The 18,006-nt window shown below is 47.2% G+C and overlaps 1 protein-coding gene across 1 annotated transcript in view; it reads left to right on the forward strand.

The window, feature by feature from the left end:
• Nucleotides 1–18,006, forward strand: part of SLTM (SAFB like transcription modulator) — a 399,249-nt gene that overhangs the window by 258,859 nt on the left and 122,384 nt on the right. The window contains 1 exon segment of the mRNA XM_029574499.1: nucleotides 16,854–17,028. Within this exon segment, the coding sequence (XP_029430359.1) occupies nucleotides 16,854–17,028 (175 nt within the window).

Raw genomic sequence — 18,006 nt, forward strand, 5'->3', positions numbered from 1 at the left:
TGTAGTACCAAGGATCAGTCCAGACACCCGCCCATATCAGTGAAGAGTCCCGCAGCTATATTGTTTTTCAGATTCCTTTTTGAAGCACTTGTTCTATTTCCTTATGGTTATATTTCATGGCTTTCAGCCTGGTTTCCTCGTTTTTCCAAAAGTTCATATTTATCTTGATCTAGTCACGAGTTTTGTGCCATTGATTTCTTATTTAATTCTGCTTTGTTATTGATTATACTGAAGGATCACAGGGAGCGCACCAGGGTGTATAGGGGGTGCCTTTTCAGTTTCTCTCTGACTCCATCTGCTGGACGGGAGGCATAACCCAGCAGTCTGGACTGATCCTTGGTACTACAGGAACGAAAATTATCAGGTAAGCACTAATTTTTCTATGAGATTCAGCAGACCCATCTACAGGAAGAGATCATAGGGGGCAGGCTTGCCCTATTCTACCAAAGATGGGTCGAAATAACGTCTGACAATTGTGTCCTATCCATCTGCGAGGGATACTACCTGGATTTCCACAGCATTCCCCCCCGGGACAAGTTTGTGATTTCTTCATGCCACGACACCTCCCAAGAGGAAGGCAGTGGAATCCACACTATCAAAACTACTTGCCCTAAAGGCAATAACACCGGTACCCACGCACCAACAAAATTCTGGGCAATATTCCATCTACTTCATTGTGCCTAAGAAAGAGGAAACATTCCGGCCCATACTGCACCTCAAGACCGTCAATCGCTCCCTGAAGGTACCCCGCTTCCGCATGGAAAACCCTGCGTTCGGTCATAAAGGAGGTACAATCGGGAGAATTTCTGACCTCCCTGGATCTGTCAGAAGCCTGTCTCCACATATTTATTTATTTATTTAAGAGTTTTTATATACCGTCATTAAGTTATTCACCATCACAACGGTTTACAATAGGGCACCAGTAAAAAAATATGGGTCGTACTTTACCTAGGTGGTGCCAATAGTGTTCGGTAACAATAAGGCGTGCATTAGGGGGGTTAAGTGTATCATAGCAATATGACCTGAAGGTTGCCTACAGTTAAATGTTGAAATAATTCTGTAAGGATTTATAAAATTAGGCATTTGGTGCTTTATGCCGCATATCTTTTACTTCAAATAGCCTGCATCAGTTTTCTTTCTTGAAGGCTTGTATGTAAAGCCAGGTTTTGAGCTGTGTTTTGAAAAGTTTGTGATTGCTCTGGAGTCTAAGGTCTAGGGGCATTGAGTTCCATAATATGGGACCGGCTAGAGACAGAGCTCGGTCCCTTACTTGGGTAAGTCTTGCGGTTTTCACAGAAGGAATGGGAAGGAGTGCTCTGTTTGCTGACCTTAGATTTCTGTGTGGGACATGTACTCTAAGTGCTGTGTTCAGCCATTCTGCTTTATCGTCGTGGATGAGTTTGTGTATTAGGCACAGTGCTTTGAACTGTATTCTTTGTTCAGTGGGAAGCCAATGTAGGGTGGCTAGCATATCTGTTATGTGATCTCTTTTGTGTTTTCCAGTGAGGATTCTTGCAGCAGCATTTTGTAAAATCTGTAGAGGTCTTACTGTAGTGTTAGGTAGGCCTAGTAACAGGGCATTACAATAGTCTGTGCTGGCGAAAATCAGCGATTGAAGCACAGTACGGAAATGTGGTAATGATAGTAATGGTTTGAGTTTTCTTAGTATCATGAGTTTAGCATATCCTTCCTTAACCTTTATTGATATGTGTTGTTTGAGGCTTAGTTCGTTGTCAATTATTACTCCGAGATTGCGAACTTTCTTTGCTAAGTCAATTTGTTGGTTGTTATTGAGGAATATTGGGGTTTGTGTAATGTTCATGCTTTTCCTTTCGCCTCCATCAGCGTTTCCTACGCTTTGTGATATTAGGCCATCACTACCAGTTCCAGGTCCTACCGTTCGGGCTAGCTACGTTCACCAAGATCATGGTAGTAGTGGTGACACTGAGGAGAGAAGGGATCCTCCTGCACCCTTACCTGGACGATTGGCTGATCAGAGTGAAATGGCCAGAGGAAAGCCATTAAGCAACCACCAGTCATGGAACTATTTGCAGAACCTCGGATGGGTTGTCAACACACCCAAAAGCCACCTGCAGCCCTCCCAATCCCTAGAGTTCCTGGGAGTCCTGTTTGACACCATATGGAACAAAGTCAACCTTCCCCCTACAAGGAGGAGATTGATGGAACAACTATGAGCATTGTTGAACTCCACTCTACCCATGGCATGGGACTATCTCCAAGTCCTCAGACTCGTGGCATCAACCATAGAAGTTGTCCCGTGGGCAAGGGCCCACATGCGGCCCCTACAGTGTTCCCTACTATCACTGTGGAACCTGGTGTCTCAGAACTACTCCGGCTACCAGCAAAGGTTTGGAACCTACTACAATGGTGGCTACAAGAAAACCATCTGAGCGAGGGAACAAGCCTATCCCCACTGGAATGGACCTTGCTCACCATGTATGCGAGCCTGTGTGAATGGGGAGCCCACTGCCAGGAGCTAACAGCTCAAGGGCATTGGGACAAAAGACGGCATGGAACATAAACAGACTGGAAGCCCGAACAGTCCGACTAGCCTGCCTACAGTTCAGCCACAGACTACGGGGCAAATCAGTCAGTCATGTCGGACGACGCCACAACAGTGCCCTACATCAACCGCCAGAGGGGAACCAGAAGCCAGCAGGTGTCCCTGGAAATAGAGCCCCTAATAACATGGGCAGAATCAAACCTACAGGGGATATCAGCCGCCCACATCGCGGGTAAAGACAACATCACTGCAGACTACCTCAGCAGAGAGTCTGGATCCAGAGGAATGGACACTGTCAACAGCAGCCTTCCAGCGGATGGTAAACCACTGGGGAACCCCGGCCATGGATCTTCTGGCAACCGGGTCAACACCTGGGTTCCCAAGTTCTTCAGCTGAAGACGGGAATTGCTGTCCCAGGGAATAGACGCCCACGTCCAGACCTAGCCACAGGAGGACCTACTTTACGCCTTCCCTCCATGGCCACTACTGGGCGGAATCATCCGCAAGATAGAACACCACAGAGGACTGGTTCTTCTAGTGGCCCTATACTGGCCAAGAAGACTGTGGTACGCGGACATGCAAAGATTTCTGGGGGAAACCTTCTATGCCTACCTCCACACAGGGATCTACTCCACGAAGACCCAACGAGATTCTCGCTTACGGTATGGCCATTGAGAGGTCTCACCTGAAGTGGATACTCAGGTCCAGTGATTGACACACTGCTCTGAATGCGCAAGTTCTCCACCTCCTTAACATATACGAGTATGGAGAATATTCGAAGTCTGGTGTGAGGACGGCGACATCCTTCTACAGATGGCCAAAATCCCCATGATCCTGGACTTTTTTGCAGGACGGCGTGAACAAAGGGTTATCCCTCAACTCCATCAAGGTACAACTGGCCGCTCTGGCCAGCTTCAAATCCAGGGTGGACAGCACCAGCCTAGCGGCCCACCCAGACATCTCATGCTTCTTAAAAGGGGTCAAGCACATTCGGCCACCCCTAAAGTGGCCGATACCCCTATAGAATCTCAATCTAGTGTTACACTTCCTAGCGGGAGCTTCATTCAGACCATTTCACGATCTGTTCCTTCGGCTCCTGAGCTTGAAAATGGCGTTCCTCGTGGCAATCTGCTCAGCCCATCGAATCTCCGAACTTAAAGCACTATCATGCCAGGAGCCGTTCCTCAGATTCAGGCCGATTTCTATACAGCTGCGCACGGTACCCTCCTTCCTGCCAAAGGTGGTTTCTCACTTCCATCTATTTTATTTATTTATTTCAGGATTTTTATATACCGGCATTCGAGAACGCAGTCCCATCATGCTGGTTCACATAAAACAGGGGTGTATCGTAAACATCAACTAAAAGAATGGTGCGGAAAAGGCAGTTACATATAACAGGGTGATTAGAACTTGGCGGAGAAAGAAGAGAAAAGACAGGTTAAATAATTAATTTAAACATGTAAACAATAGAGGAGATGGTTAATCATGGTGAAGGTGGTGATAAGGATTGGCGTGGGAGAGATAGGTCAGTTTGAGTCCGGGAATGCTTGTATGAATATCCAAGTCTTTAGTCTTTTTTTGAAAGTTGAGATGCAAGTTTCCAGTCTGAGGTTTGAGGGGATGGAGTTCCATAACGGTGGAATGGCTGTAGAGAATGCCCGATCTCTTAGCGTGATGTGTCTGGTAGATTTGGGCGGTGGTACCTGTAGCGATCCTTTGTAAGCATCTCTTGTTGGTCTTGATGAATTATGTATTTGGAGAGGGATCTGTAGGTCAATGGGAGCCAGTTGGTGGATATTTTTGTATGTGGTAAGAATGGCCTTGTATATTATTCTAAAGTGTATAGGTAACCAATGGAGGCTCTTTAGGATGGGTGTTATGTGATCCCTTCTCCTGGGATCTAAACCAAACCATCTCGCTACCATCTCTAGACGAGCATAAGGACCCAGACGACTCATTACTTCTTCGCCACCTGAATGTCGGTAGACCCCTAGTCCGATACCTGGAAAGATTATAACCTGAACGTTCTTCACAGCAGGAAGAAGCAAGGAGAAGCGGCCTCGCAGGCAACCATAGCTCGCTGGATCAAAGAAGTAATCAAAGTGGCCTACGTAGAGGCAGGCAAGCCCCCACCTCTACAAGTCAGGGCCCATTCCACAAGGGCTCAGACAGTGTCCAGGGCAGAAACCAAGTTCCCTGTACGTACCAGGATCAGTCCAGACTGCTGGGTTATGTCCCCCGTCCAGCAGATGGAATCAGAGAGAACTGAAAAGGCACCCTCTATATACTCTGGTGCGCCCCCTGCGATCCTTCAGTATATCTCTGACTCCAGCAGATGAGAGAGCATAACCTGCGGTCCTGATCTCCTGTAGTTTGGGAAGTTCCCTGTCAGGTTTGATTATAATTATATGGCTTAAAGATTTGGTGACTAGCTCATTGTAAATTTAAGAACTAATTTTGCCTATTCTGGAGCCATAGCAGGCAAGGCAGGGTGCTACCCTACAGCCTTTTCCCGGAGTTTTTCTGTCTGCCCAGCCCAGTGAGAGGAGGGGAGTATTAATCGGTGGGCCGGTCACTCTCCCTCTCCGACTCCTGAGAAGTATTAATTCCTCGGAGAATTAGATTTTATGGGTGTGGTGCACCCTCTGCCAGCTCCCAAGTAAAAAAAAAAAAAAAAAAAAAAAAAAAAGTTTTCAAGTTTTATTTGGCTGCTGGTAGCAGCGCTACTGTTTAAAAAAAAAAAAAAAAACGAGGTGATTTTTTCTTTTTCGCCTGCTTACTCACTGTGCTCTCCGGAAGGGGTGCTTGTCACCCGGGCCCCTTTTCGCGCCATTTTTGCGCCGTTTCGCTGCGATTCAGCATGCCTCGAGGAACCATTTGTGCAGCGTGTGGAGAACCGATCGCCGGCTCTCCCGCGAGGGCCTCTGTTCCCGGTGCCTCCCCGGGGGGGAGGGGCCCTCGCGGAAGACAGCCGCGACAGGTATCTCCCCTTCTCCGCGGCAGGAGCCAACTTTAAATTCGGGCAGACCACGACTCTCCTCTCCTCCGTCCTCGGAGGCAGCGGCCATTTTGGGGCAGTCGGCGGCCATTTTGGGCGATATCGATCGCGATTCAGTGTCGTCTGAGGAAGGAGAGGACCTCCTACCCCAATTTCCTCCGCAGCTTAGCCCTCAGCCGACTAGAGGAGCCAGGGGAGGTTCCTCGAAGAGGCCTCACCCTTTTTCGTCACAATTTGTGCTTTTGCTCCATAAAGCTTATTTGGAAGCAGAAGCTGAATGGGAACAGGCTGCTCCTATTTCTGATAAACGGGGAAATTTTTCAGCTCCCACTGGCTTGGGCTTGGGAACCCCTATTCCAGCCTTTCCTCCTAATCCAGCCCATCCTCCTAATCCAGCCCCTCCTCCTAAGCCTCCGGCGCAGGTTCCTATTGATCCGGTCTTACTGGACACTCCCACCCCGGATTCAGGAATGGATATAGGGGGCGGGGATCCGGTCGAAGGGGACGACCCTCAAATCCTCAGATTATTTCACAAGGAGGAGTTAGATCCTTTAATCAGTCATGTGCTACAGGAACTGAGAATTCCGGTACCCCAGAGTGAGTCAAATGACCTACCGGGTGACTTAGAATTGACCGAACTCCGCACTCCATCGCATGCTTTTCCTTTTCATAATAAGCTTGCTCAGATTATCTACCGGGAATGGGATAATCCAGAGGCCACTCTTAGAGTTAGTCGGGCGATGGATAAACTTTACCTGCTACCTGCGGATTCATTGGAGTTGCTTAAGGTGCCTAAAGTAGATTCCGCTGTCGCAGCCATGGCGAAACACGCTACCATCCCGGTGACGGGAGGTACGGCCCTAAAGGATCTTCAGGATCGGAAGTTGGAGACCTTATTGAAGCGGATATTTGAGGTTTCAGCCTTAGGAGTACGGGCAGCGCTTTGCAGTTGCATGGTGCAACGAGCTACCCTTCGCTGGGTACAACAGATGTTAACATCGCAAGATCTGCCGCCGCAGGAGGCGGAGCAGGCCAACCGCATGGAATCCGCAGTAGCTTTTGCTGCGGATGCTTTTTATGATCTGCTTCGCACCTCGGCACGTTCCATGTCTTCCGCAGTATCGGCGAGAAGGCTACTTTGGCTGCGTCACTGGGCTGCCGACTCGTCCTCCAAAGCACAACTGGGTTCCTTTCCTTTTCGCGGTAAACTCTTATTTGGGGACGAGTTAGAACAGTTAATTCGTTCTTTGGGGGAGAACAAGGTATTTAAGTTACCGGAGGACAAACCTCGGTTTTTTCGGTCTTCGGGCAATTTTCGCGGTCGTTTTCGCGGGCAGCGTCGATTTCGTTCCGGTAGAGGCTCCTCCTCTTCCTCCTATTCATTTAGACAACCTACCACGCGTTCTCAAGCATGGACTCCTTCCTTTCGTGCCAGGCGGCCAGCACGTACAACAGCGTCGCATTCCTTTGCCGCTGCCAAAACAGCTCAATGAAGGGACGCTGGCTCATCCCTCAGTTCCGAAAGTAGGAGGACGTCTTTTTTACTTTCGAGAGGAATGGGCCAGAATTACTACCGATCAGTGGGTTCTCGACATCATCCATTACGGGTACGCATTGGAGTTTGCAAGGCCCCTCTGCGACCTGTTCCTCATTTCTCCCAGCGGTTCCCAAGCAAAACAGCAAGCGATTGCGCAGACGATAACTCGGTTACAAGACCTTGGAGCTATAGTGCCGGTTCCACCATCCGAACAAAGAACGGGTCGCTATTCCATTTACTTCATCGTCCCAAAGAAGGAAGGCACATTCCGTCCCATTCTGGATCTGAAGCAGGTCAACAGAGCGTTACACATACCGCGCTTCCGGATGGAAACTCTGCGCTCTTTTATCGCAGCGGTCCACAAAGGCGAGTATTTGGCTTCTTTGGACCTCACAGAGGCTTACCTGCATATAGGAATCCAGGAGTTCCATCAAAGGTTCCTCCGCTTTATGATAATGGGCTCACATTTCCAGTTCTGTGCTCTTCCGTTCGGCCTTGCGACAGCTCCGAGAGTTTTCACCAAGGTCATGGTAGTGGTCGCGGCAAGTCTCCGGAGAGAAGGGGTTCTCGTACATCCGTATTTGGACGACTGGCTTATCCGAGCAAAGTCCCTACCTCTCTGCGAGGAAGTGGTACAGAAGGTGCTTCTCCGGCTTCACTCTCTGGGTTGGGTCGTCAATCACTCCAAGAGTTGGCTGATACCCACCCAGCGATTGGAGTTTCTGGGAGCCTTGTTCAATACCAGTCTGGGCAAGGTTTTCCTCCCTCAGGCACGGATGGAGCGCTTGCAAACTCATGTTCGCCGTTTATTGCTTCACCCCCTGCCGGTGGCGTGGGATTATTTACAAGTTCTTGGCTATATGGCATCCACTCTGGATTTGGTTCCTTGGGCTTTTGCGCATATGCGTCCTCTACAGAGGGCGCTTCTATCCCGTTGGGACCCCAAATCGGAGGAATTTCAAGTGCCTTTGCCACTCTGCGAACCGACACGGACCAGCCTGCAATGGTGGTTGAATCCACTCCATCTCCTCCAGGGGGTCGATTTGGAGCCCCCTCAATGGATCATTGTCACGACAGATGCCAGTCTGACCGGTTGGGGAGCGGTCTGTCAATCTCAGTCCACTCAGGGGCGTTGGTCGCCTTCGCAAGCCAAGTGGTCGATAAATCGTTTGGAAACCAGAGCGGTCCGCCTGGCGTTGCAACACTTTCTCCCTCTGATCCGGGAGCGAGCTGTCCGTGTCCTGTCCGACAATGCGACCACGGTAGCATACATAAACCGGCAAGGTGGGACAAGAAGTCAGCTAGTGGCGTCCAAAGCCAGTCGATTAATGGCTTGGGCGGAAAAACACCTGTCTCGTCTTGCAGCGTCACACATCGCCGGAGTTGACAACATTCAAGCAGACTTCCTCAGCCGGCAACAGCTAGATCCGGGAGAGTGGGAGTTGTCTCACGAAGCACTTACTCATCATCCAACGGTGGGGAACTCCCCGACTGGATCTCATGGCGACACACTCAAATGCCAAGGCGGCTCGCTTCTTCAGTCGCAGACGGGAATACGGGTCGGAAGGTGTAGATGCCCTGGTTCTACCCTGGCCCGTTCGCGTTCTCCTCTACGTGTTCCCTCCGTGGCCGTTAGTGGGAAAAATCTTGCGTCGCATCGAATCACACGCGGGTCCAGTTATTCTAGTGGCTCCGGAGCGGCCAAGGAGACCATGGTTCGCCGATCTGGTCAACTTAGCCGTGGACGGCCCCTTGCGTCTCGGTCACCTGCCTCATCTGCTACGGCAGGGTCCAGTATTTTTCGACCAGGCCGATCGCTTTTGTCTAGCGGCTTGGCTTTTGAGAGGCGTCAATTGAGAAAGAGGGGTTATTCGGATTCGGTCATTACTACTCTTCTGCAGGCGCGTAAACCTTCTACTTCGGTTGCCTATGTCAGAGTATGGAAAGTATTCGACACTTGGTGCAGGGACTTGAAAGTGCCACCACGACAGGCTACGGTGTCTCATATTCTGGCATTCTTGCAGGAGGGCCTAAAGAAGGGTTTATCCTATAATTCCCTCTGTGTGCAGGTGGCGGCTTTAGGCTGTTACCGCGGTAAGCTTGAAGGGGTTTCCATCGCCATGCACCCTGACGTAGCGCGGTTTTTAAGAGGGGTTAAGCACTTACGCCCACCTGTACGGGCTATCTGTCCCTCTTGGAGCCTAAACTTGGTTCTCCGTGCGCTTTGTTCTTCTCCGTTCGAGCCTTTACGAAGGGCTACCCTCAAGGATCTCACTCTCAAAACAGTGTTTCTCGTCGCTATTTGTTCGGCGAGGCGAATATCCGAGCTCCAAGCGTTGTCTTGCAGAGAGCCTTTTCTCCGTATTCATGATTCGGGAATTTCGCTCCGTACTGTTCCTTCCTTCTTGCCGAAGGTTGTTTCCGCTTTTCACATCAATCAAACCATCGATCTCCCTGCTTTTGTTCTGGACGATAGGGATGCGTCTCGACAACCGGAACTTAGGAAGTTGGATGTGCGACGGACGCTGTTGAGGTATTTGGAGATTACCAACCCTTTTCGACTGTCTGACCATCTTTTTGTCTTGTGGAGCGGTCCGAAAAAGGGAGCTAAAGCGTCCAAGACTACGATAGCTCGCTGGTTGAAGGAGACCATTGCTTCTGCTTACATTTGTCAGGGTCGTACCGTTCTGGCTGGTCTCAAAGCCCATTCTCTGCGCTCTCAGGCGTCGTCTTGGGCGGAGAGTGGTTTTGTCTCTCCTCAGGAGATTTGCCGGGCGGCTACTTGGAAATCCTTGCACACTTTTGCTAGGCATTACCGATTGGATGTGCACACTCCGGTGGACTCTTTCGGTAGCGGTGTGCTTCACGCGGGACTGTCTAGGTCCCACCCCATTTAGGGCAGCTTGGGTACTTCCCAGCAGTCTGGACTGATCCTGGTACGTACAGGGAAAGGAAAATTAGGTCTTACCTTTGCTAATTTTCGTTCCTGTAGTACCGAGGATCAGTCCAGACGCCCGCCCATATCAGTGAGGAGTACCGCGGCGGCTCTGTTTTTCAGCTTTTCTGTTTCAGATGGTGCTCGTTTTACCTGTTTGTATTTCATGGCCTAACGCCTGGTTTCCTCGTTTTCCACATGTTCATATTTATCTTGTTCTAGTCACCAGTTTTCAGCCATTGTTTCTTGTTTCATTCTGCTTTGTTATTGATTATACTGAAGCATCGCAGGGGGCGCACCAGAGTATATAGAGGGTGCCTTTTCAGTTTTCTCTCTGACTCCATCTGCTGGACGGGGGACATAACCCAGCAGTCTGGACTGATCCTCGGTACTACAGGAACGAAAATTAGCAAAGGTAAGACCTAATTTTCCTATGTCACCCGCAGAGATCTGATTCGTGCGGTTCGAGTTTGGTCAGACAATGTTGTAACAGTGGGCTCAGTGGCTGCTTATTTAAAAACTTTTCTATACCATCATTAAGTTAAGTACCATCATAACGGTTTACAGGAAGGCACCAATATTAATATTGGAAAACAGATAAAATCTATCACTAAACAAGTGCCACGAATATACGGTAACATAGTTCGTTTATAATTACTCATAATTGTAAGTGTTATGTTCTATCATGTCCATTCTTTATTGTCTCATATTTTAAATTGTGAGCAAATGTATTTAAAAATAAAAGTGGAAATTCCACCCGTGTAGGTTGGGGTAGTGTGTTAGTGTTCTGCAGATCGTTTCTTGTTTTTCTCTTTATCCCTGCTTGAGTAGAAACGTGCTTGGCAGCACTGACAGCATCCCATTTAGCCAGGATGGACAAGGTGCAAGTGGACTATCTCAGCTGGGAATAATTGCCAGAAGCAATGGAGCTAAATCAGGTCAGGTGGGGAGTCCCTAAGTGGGATCTCATGGTGACAAGGAAGAATGTCAAGGTGAGCAGTTGAGATTGCAGCTCAGAAGGCATCTGTGGTGTTGGTTCTGTGGCTGATGAGGGATCTGTTATATACTAGTGTCACCAGAGGGGCTGCATTGACACTGGTTTGCAGACTTGATAAATCTTGCAGTCTGTGGTCCTCTGAAGTTAGGTCATCTTCAAGGGCTGATCTGGCAGGTACCAATCTTTTCAGATCGGACAGATGGCTTTTTGTCTCGTGGCCTGACCTTTGACAGGAGGTGGTTGTGATTGAAGGGATACTCAGAAGCAGTTATTACTGCCTTACTTCAGGCCAGGTGACCATTCACTTCCTGGGCTTATGTCAGGGTGTGGAAAGCGTTTGAGGTCTGGTGTGTTGAAGGGCTTGATCCGACTCTGGTGTGAGGCCTTTGAGCAGAAAGGGGTTGGCATAAAACTCTCTTCATATTCAGATGGCAGTCTTAGACTGTTTTTGTTAGGGTAAGGTGGATGGAGCTTCTTTGGCGATCCATCCGGATGTGGTTTTCTGATGGGCGCTAAGCGTTTACGACCTTTTAGTTGGGTATACCTCTCTTGAACCCTCTTTTTGGTGCTTAAGGTTCTTTGTAGTTCACCTTCAGGGTCGTTGCAGGGGGCGTCCCTGGAGTTTGTTTTTTATCGTTCTGAGTCAGCTGGTTGAACATACTCATTCCAGCATCTGGACACCTGGTTGTCCATCCCTGGAAGGGGCATTCCTCGTTCTGTTTCTCAGAGAAGGCATGTCACAGCTTCTGACTTTCGGTCGCTCTGTTTCTCATGCGATCTGAGAGCTGGTCAAGTGGTAGCGCTCTCCTTAGACCTGCTGTGCCTTAGGACAACCTATTTCGCGAGGGAGCCTTTCCAGAGTAGCTCCCCAGTGTGAAGATTAGGAGTTTCTTCCATCCATGAGTCACTTTGATACCTGCTGAGTTCAGTGGGCCTTTTTTGATATGGCCCACTATTGCCAGTCATTCTCGCATGTGGGACCCTACCTCAGTGAGGATGGTACTAATCCATCTAATTGGAGAGTATGCCTTTCATCCTATTGCCATATCCATGGCTGAAGGAGCTGGGAGATGAGGGACCCTGCAACAGAGATGCCGCTCTTTGGTTGCAGTAGCTTGCAAACTATACTTCCCCCATTTTAAGGATTACCCTGACTCCATCAGGAGAGTCCTTGTTCAGGCAAAGGACCGTGTGCTTCCTTGTTGAAAGTATATGCTATCATGGCTGAGATCACCCTTGTCCTTCCCTGGTAGCTTTAGGGTTTCCAGGCTGGTGAAGAAATCCTGTTCGACAGGGTTTGAATTGCAGCACCTTGGCTTCCTGTCTTAGTGGAGTGTTTCTGGATTTCTTCCCTGTGGAATTGGTACTCAGTTTCGTCTGTTCCAAGCAGGCTTAGGGTTCTACCTCTGTTGGTAACTCCCTACTGGAATTGCCAGTGAGTTATTTGCTTGGGGTTGTTATACAACCTAGTGACTTGTGCTTACCCCGCAGTCCAGCAGTCTGCCTCCTTGTGTTCTTTGCTGCTTTTGACTTCCAGTTGGAATGTTGGGGGGAGGGGAGGAAAAGCTAAGACATTCATGGTATATCTTAGTGTATACCTGCAGGGAAAGATAACACCACTGCTTTCTCACAGGACAAGCAGGATGGTAGTCCTCACATATGGGTGACAGGATGGAGCCCAATCACAGAACACTTTTGTCAAAGTTTCTAGAACTTTGACTGGCACCACTGAGCATGCCCAGCATGGCACCAACCCTGCATCAAGCAGGGGTCTCCCTTCAGTCTTCTCTTTTCCACGCAGCAGTAGCCACGCGACTTAAGGAGCTCTCTTCAGATTCCTAACAGGAATTTTCCTCACGGAACTTCTCTCAAAATTTTCAAAAATTATCTATCTATACCGCGTGGTCGAAAGGTAAGGCTTTACCCTAGTTGCAGTCGATTCCCATAGTTATTTCTTCGGGGCTTACTGGCCATCGACCGCACCGTGGCTAAATTTTTGTCGAAGTCATGGCGTCTGGTTTTCGTTGGTGCCCCCAACTGTTCTCGAACAATGTCCATGACTGACCCGCATAGGGTCTGTGTTTTATGTTTAGGGTTCGACCGTGATGTCCAAACTTGTGCCAAATGTACCCAAATGACACCAAAGGGGCCGCAAGGCTCGTTTAGAGAAAATGGAGTTTCTCTTTCAGTCAAAAAGATTCATCTTTGGCCAGTCTGTCTTACGGAACTTATTCCCAGTGTAAAAAAAACCCAACTTGTCCTACCTCAACCCACTGTGAATTTCAGGATGCCTCATTGCCAACAGCACCCCAGTTGTGACTGTTGCACATGTGTGCTGCTTGGCCTGCTTCGTTATGAGTCAGCCTGTAGGACTACCATCCTCACCATATGTGAGGACTACCATCCTGCTTGCCCTGTGTGAAATCAGAGTTGCTTACCTGTAACTGGTGTTCTCCCCGGACAGCAGGATGTTAGACCTCAATAAACCCGCCCGCAACCCCACAGAGTTGGGTTCGATAGCGTTTTCTTTTATTTTTCGCTCATACTTTATGCTACAAAGAGACTAAAGGGGGACCCCATGTGGCCACAGGGTTAGTGGCATGCTGGGCATGCTCAGTGTGCCAGTCAGAGTTCTAGAAACTTTGACAAAAGTATTCCATGACAGGGTTCCATCTGATGTCACCTGTATGTGAGGACTAACATCCTGCTGTCCTGGGAGAATTCCTGTTACAGGTAAGCAACTCTGCTACATCTGCTGCCAGGGGAGGTTGGTTAGTGGCTTTTTCGGTTGCCACAAGTTGAGTTGTGGTCCATAAGACACCTATCCCAATAGAAGATGGCATGACACTCAAGGATGCCCAGAATAGGAGGATAGTCACTCTTAAAAAATTCTTTGGCCTTGGCAGTTCAGATGGCCATTTCTGTGGATATGTGACTAGAGCAGTATTGTGTGCTGGGTGCAATAACTCCCAGAAAGGAGATAACCTGCTGGGTGTTACGTGTTTAGTTTTTGTGTTTGTTTTTTTTTGGTTGGTGCACTGACCTTGTTACTTTTAGTTTTAACTGGCTTTCTTATAATATATCAAAACTGTGACTATTTCTTGGGATAACTGGTTTTTGCTGTTGCTTCCAGCAGACTGCTATGAGTGCAGGTAAAAGCATCCAAGACTTGTCTTGACAAGTTTCCCTTTAGAGGGAATTTGTAGAGATGTAGAAATTGGGCTTCTGGAGCATAGTATGGTCAGCCTCATGGAATAGCAGTGGTGGCAGTTTCTTTGGGGAAGCTAGAAGAGGCAGACCAGGGAAGTGGTCTTTGTACCAAATGAACAAGTTCAAAGGAAGGAATTTGTTCTCTTATGGAACCAAAAAGCCAAGAAATGACTTAAGTTCTTCATGGACTTCTTGGTTGACCCAGTGAGGTTTGGGTCTCCTTCGTTGTGGCCCTGTTGGATCATCACCTTCCACAGTACTAACAGGAATGGTCCCACATCATTTAGGACCAGTGGGTCTTAGATGTTACAGAGAATGTGTATTCCTTGAAATTCACCACACCTATTTCTGTTGCCTTTATGTTCTTGTAGATCTCTGTTCAAAAGATTTGCAGTGGCACCCACTCTGGAGAGGCTTCAGGCCTATCAGGCTATGGTGCCAGTGTTGGCCGAGGCTTGAGATGAAGTTTTGTGTTCCTTCTATTTTGTGATTCTAAGGAAGTTTGGTTCCTACAGGCCCATTCTTGATTTGAAAGGTGTCGATGAAAGATTAAGCAAGCTCCAGGGAGGAAGATTCAGAACCAATGTCAGGAAGTATTTCTTCACGGAGAGGGTGGTGGATGCCTGGAATGCTCTTCCGGAGGAAGTGGTGAAGACCAGAACTGTGAAGGACTTCAAAGGTGCGTGGGATAAACACTGTGGATCCATAAAGTCAAGAGGCCGCCAATGAAGTGTGGGAGACTCGCCAGAATGATGGCTACTGCCTGGAGACAATACCTTTATTCAAAAAACATACACATGGTTACTGTGACTCCAACATCGCTCTAAGCTTCAACAGCAAGAGGAAATGTGGGAAAAAGGATTTGCACTCACAAAGACGGGAGTAGCTGGCTTGTTACGGCGGTTACTACCCCAAACCAAATAAGCCTGATACTTCACTTTCAATGCATATCCAGCATAGTTCTCTGCTTCAACGGCAGGGGAGAAGAAAAAAAAGGGTTTGCACTCACAAAGCGGGGAGTAGCTGGCTTGTTATGGCGGTTACTACCCCAAACCAAATGTGCCTGATACTTCACTTTCGATGCATATCCAGCATAGCTCTCTGCTTCAACGGCAGGGGAGAAGAAAAACAACCAATAAGGGCTGTATAACATAGTCTGGGAAAAAACAGATGAGCATGGGTGTAGCTTGCTTATTGCGGCGGTTACTACCCCTACTACCCCTAACTAATCAAGCTAGATATTTCACTTGGATGCAGCTCCATCACTGCTCTCTACATTAATGGTGGGGGAGGAAGGGAAATAGAACCAAGAGCTAAGAGAAATAGATAAGTATGAGAGAAAAACTGTGTGAAGCTTGCTGGGCAGACTGGATGGGCCATTTGGTCTTCTTCTGCCGTCATTTCTATATTTCTATGTTTCTATTGGTACAGCATGTTTTGCCAACGGCTGAGAGAACAGGTGGCAACTTCCTGGGCTGAACTTAGGATGGTCTTGCCAGAGGATTTTTGCAAGGCAGTGATTTGGTCATCTTTTGCGTTCCTTTCCTGAGCATTATCATTTGGATGTCTGGGCTAGGAATGACACAGCTTTTGAGATAGGGGTCTTGAGAGTAACCTGGACCACATAAGGATAGCTTGAGTAAGTTTCACTTGTATGAAAGAATAAGGAAGGAGAAATTTAATTTTTCCTGAAGTTCTTTGCCTTGAAACTTGCATAGCAGTGCAGAATCCTCCCAGATCAGTTGATCTAGGCTTGTGAAAGTACAGAAATTATAGCAGTTTGTCATGAGAACAGAAGGGCTAAGACCTGTTAGTTCCATCCCTTCACAAAAGGGAAGAGGGTAAGAGAAAGTGGCTTTGGTTTAGCTTCTGTTTCTAAAAAAAAGGGTTATTCTGTTGATTTAAGTTGTTTAGCTTTGACAAACTTATACTGGCAAGGTTTACTGTTGCACCAGTTCATGTACTGTATGATATGGAAAACTTGTAGTTCTACCTCCATCTGCTGGCAGGGAGGCATAATCCACTTAACTGGACTGGTATGACAGGATTCAAAGAGGAAATTAGGTAAGATTAAATTTGTTTCATGACTGTAATTCAGTCACACATTGTTCAGATGGTAAGGTGTGATATAGCTTCACAGAAGATGGGAACTCACCACTCAAAAGCAACTGCATGCCTTGCTCTTTCTAGCTTAGTTCCACATGTGAGAGTGTCTAGATATTTCACTATTGCTTATGTTTCTGACTTGAATTTGAGACTATGTATAGGAGGGAGAGCTGAATGAAATTTTTAGACTGGTTATGAATTAATTTCCTTAAAACATTTGCTACCAAAATTTTACCTTTATTTCAATACCTAACTAAAAGTTAATAGCTTGTTTAAAAGATCGACTTTAGTCCATTGTCTTGTTTTTCCTTGGGTATTGACGAGTCAATTTCAGTTCAAAAATCTATGAACCATCACAGAAGAAAAAATTAGCAAGAGATGCTGTACAATATGGTAACTGGCATTAATGGTAATTAAGGCTTAACGTGTTTCTCTTTGTATATCAGTTTTGCTTTTCCTGTTTGCCTTTGTCTATCTATAAGCCACAGTACATAGAAATGACGGCAAATAGTTTGCCCATTTATTAAAGTTTAAATTTGTTTTAAGACGAAGAGAAATGGCAGAAAATGCACGTCGTGAACATTTTAGAATGATGCGTGAGCGAGAAGAGCGTGAACGTTTACAAAGGGAGAGGGAACGACTGGAAATTGAAAGACAAAAACTGGAGAGAGAGAGGATGGAACGTGAACGTTTGGAAAGAGAGCGCATTCGAATTGAACAGGTAAGCTCTTATAATTCATAGTGAGATTATGCACTAGATTTGTAGGCATAATAAGATTGCTCAGTGGAAGCTTACATACCTTTTTTGTGCAGAGTAAATGAAAGCACTCGCAGGGCTGCATACCATTAAGTACTGAGACACATATAAATAGCACCACCTTATTCCTGGTTTTCTAAAGTAGGATGACTAACGCCAGTCTTAATGAGCCAACAGTGGTTTGGGTTTTCAGGATATCCCTAACAAATATGTATGGAAGATTTGCATGCACAGGGCTTGTTATATGCAAATCTTATATATTCATTAGTTAACATTAGTTAAGTTGGCCATTGAGAACTGGAGATGTCCACTAGTTAAGTGTAGTGCTGCATTGGCAGTAATAGGTGGAAGATATTTTTTAAGTACGATACTAATGCATATCAGTTTTCTCCTTTCTCCCAAGAGTTCTGAAGTGTCATTTTTTTTTTAAACTTCTCTATCTCTAAAAAGATCTGCAATGCTAGTATGAATGAATGCCATGTGGGGTTAGATCAATGTCCTTTGAGTGAAGCATCCTATCTGAAGTGGCCAGTCTGTGTCAAGAGTATCTAGCAGATCTCCCAATAGTTGGTTTCTTCTATTTCAATCCTAGGGATAGGTGCTGGCTTTCCCAAGGCCACCTGGCTTAATGACTATTTTAGAGTTAAATGTCCCATTAAGTGAGGAATTTGGTACTTCTGACAGTCTGCTTCAATGTAAATATTTTCGCTACTTGGACCAGGACCATCACATTTTGAGTCTTTGACTCCTTTTGTCCTGTATGTGGCTGACCACCTCTGCGGTGACTGTTGCTACTGCGCATGGGCCTGTGATTATAATAATCCCTGTGACTGGGGGAGATCTGGTTGGAAATATTTTGGATTCCCCCATGGAACACTGTTCAGAATCTGGGGATTTCAGAGAAGGTCCCAGTCTGACTCTGAGCCCCATCTGGTTTTGGCT

This window comes from Rhinatrema bivittatum, chromosome 13 (genome assembly GCF_901001135.1).
Source record: "Rhinatrema bivittatum chromosome 13, aRhiBiv1.1, whole genome shotgun sequence".
In the NCBI taxonomy this organism is placed as follows: Eukaryota; Metazoa; Chordata; class Amphibia; order Gymnophiona; family Rhinatrematidae; genus Rhinatrema; species Rhinatrema bivittatum.